The sequence below is a fragment of the Triticum dicoccoides genome, chromosome 7B, assembly GCF_002162155.2.
Source record: "Triticum dicoccoides isolate Atlit2015 ecotype Zavitan chromosome 7B, WEW_v2.0, whole genome shotgun sequence".
Classification (NCBI taxonomy): domain Eukaryota; kingdom Viridiplantae; phylum Streptophyta; class Magnoliopsida; order Poales; family Poaceae; genus Triticum; species Triticum dicoccoides.
Window position 1 is genome coordinate 156125395 of NC_041393.1, and position 2876 is coordinate 156128270.

A 2876-nucleotide genomic window follows, 5' to 3' on the forward strand; every position below is an offset into this window, starting at 1 on the left:
TCGGTTTTAGCCCGGTTTTCCGTCAATTAACCAGGCAATTCTCCTCTTCTTAATCAATGAAAATGGCAAGTCTTTTGCCTCGTTTCATAAAAAAAACTCTGCTTTGACCAAATTTATTAAAAAAAGTATAAACATTGCTAATGTCAATCAAAAAAATTAGATTCATTATGAAATATAGTTTCATAGTACATATGTTTGGTATTGTAGATGTTGTTATTTTTTAGTATATAAATTTGATCAAACTTTGCAAAGTTTGACTTGACATAAATCTAAAATTGTAACGAGTCAAATACATGGTCACAAACTCATGCCTACGTCGACGCACGCACATCAAACATAATTGCATGAATTTGTATAGATTTGAGATATGTTAATTGAGGTGTCCGGATGCGAATTGTATTTTTAAAAAAATGCCCGGTCAGTGTCCATCGACGTTTGAGTGACCGAATTTGCCCAAGTCTGGCTGTATGATGCTCTTACTCCTATTTCCACACTTCCATCGGTCGGCATCATTCAGTACGGTTAACACAGAACACCATTCCGTAAAAGACGGTCAGCAGTCGACCGCGCCGGAGAATTCGTATTCGGTTTTGCAGCTACGCAGCCACCTTCTTGGAAGTCACTCCACTATCAAGAAAGACAGTCAGACCAAAGTGTAGCGTTCTCTTGTCCAATTTTGTCCACAAAAGGCACCACCGCACCACTCACAATTCTCACAGAACCAAAGTGTTGGACGGACCATGGCCTCCAGCTCCAGAGACGACCGCGCGGGAGCCGCAGCGCCGCGCCCGCGCATCGTCCTCCTCCCGAGCGCCGGCATGGGCCACCTGGCGCCCTTCAGCCGCCTCGCGGCCGCCCTCTCCTCCGGGCACGCCTGCGACGTCTCCCTCGTGACGATCATCCCCACCGTGTCGTCCGCCGAGTCCGGCCAGCTCGACGCGCTGTTCGCCGCGTTCCCGGCCGTCCGCAGGCTCGACTTCCACCTCCCGCCGCTCGACGCGCCCGAGCTCTCCGGCGCCGACCCGTTCTACGTGCACTACGAGGCCACGCGTCGCTCGGCGCCCCTCCTGGCCCCTCTCCTCGCCGCCGCTGAGGCCTCCGCGCTCGTCGCCGACATCTCGCTGGCCTCCGTGCTGATCCCCGTGGCCAGCGAGCTCCGCCTCCCGTGCTACGTCTTCTTCACCGCGTCTGCCACCATGTTCTCCTTCTACGCCTACTACCCCACCTACTTGGACGCCGCGGGAGCCGGCGACGCCGACGTCCCCGGGGTGTACCGCATCCCGAAGTCTTCCTTCCCGCAGGCTCTGCACGACCGTAACAACCTCTTCACTCGGCAGTTCGTCGCCAACGGCCGGAGCCTGTCGAAAGCCGACGGCCTCCTCATCAACACGTTCGACGCCTTGGAGCCGGAGGCCGTGACGGCGCTGCGACAGGGCTCGGTTGTCCCTGGGTTCCCGCCGGTGTTTACCGTCGGGCCGCTCAGCCCGGTGAGCTTCCCGGCGAGGGCATCCTCTGACTACTCGGCATGGCTCGACGCGCAGCCGGAGCGGTCGGTGGTTTACGTCAGCTTCGGCAGCCGGAAGGCCTTAGCCCGGGACCAGCTCAGCGAGCTCGCCGACGGCCTAGAAGCGAGCGGGTGCCGGTTCTTGTGGGTGGTGAAGGGCGCCGTCGTGGACAAAGACGACGGCGCCGAGCTCAGCGAGCTGCTCGGCGAAGGGTTCTTGCAGCGGGTGAGCGGCCGCGCACTGGTGACCAAGGCGTGGGTGGAGCAAGGGGAGGTCCTGAAGCACCCGGCCATCGGAATGTTCGTCAGCCACTGCGGCTGGAACTCGTTGACCGAGGCGTTCGCGACCGGCGTGCCGGTGCTCGCGTGGCCGAGGTTTGCCGACCAGCGGGTGAACGCCGGCATTGTGGCGCGCTGTGGGGCCGGCGTCTGGGTCGAGCGGTGGAGCTGGGAGGGGGATGAGGGGGTGGTGAAGGGCGAGGAGATCGCGGAGAAGGTGAAATCAGTGATGGCAAACGAGATGTTGAGGAGGAGTTCTACGATGGTCCGCGAGGCCGCGATGACGGCCGTGGCTGGTGGCGGGACGAGCTACCGGAGCTTGGCCGAGCTTGTGGCACGGTGTTGTGATGGTAGTGCCAGCCAGTAACGCGCCATCAGAGGCGTCAGATTTGACCTGAAAAAACGTGGTAGTCCAGTATTACATTTACATAAAGAGGTAGTGTTATTTCCGATCGAGTCGTTTTAGAAGTATACTATGGAATGGCATTGTCACTGTTAGTCTTTGATTCACATGATTCCAAAAGTGTGGGAACAGTACAAACGAAAATACTCCCTCCGTAAATAAATGTAGGGCTTTTACTGCAAAAACAACTTACATTTGTGTACCGAGGGAGTATAAGATTGCAATATTATGCCCTTTTGAATATCATAGGATTTTGCTTTGCTTGATTGCAACATTGGAAAAACGAATTATTATTTTCAAGAGGTCTATGAGGATGGTAAAATTCCTATGAAATTTAATACTCAATCCTATGAATCAAATGACCTATGTAGATAAAAATCTTAAGAATTCCAATCATTCAAAATTCCTATTGAAAAAGGCCTTTATGTTCAAATATTGCCTTTGGAGGCCGAGCTCCATGGAGCTCGGTTTTGAAAAATTCAAACTTCATCAAATTTCAAATTTTCTACATTTCAAACAATTCTGGAAAAATATAGATATACATAGAGGCATAACACACATGTGTGAAAATTTTCAGGCCAAAATACGTTGAAATGAGGGTTGTGTAAAAAGACAGATCTGGGGCTTTTTAACACATGATACTACTCATCCTCTCAGGCCAAGAATTTGTCTTTTTTGTATAAATTGCAT

At 52.6% G+C, this 2876-nt stretch overlaps 1 protein-coding gene across 1 annotated transcript; it reads left to right on the top strand.

Moving 5' to 3' along the window:
• The first annotated feature begins 672 nt into the window (after positions 1–672).
• Positions 673–2432, top strand: LOC119336082 (UDP-glucose:2-hydroxyflavanone C-glucosyltransferase-like). The gene has a single exon (XM_037608114.1). It carries the CDS (start codon positions 741–743, stop codon positions 2148–2150), a length of 1410 nt encoding a protein of 469 aa, XP_037464011.1. The 5' UTR covers positions 673–740; the 3' UTR covers positions 2151–2432.
• Positions 2433–2876: the final 444 nt, after the last annotated feature.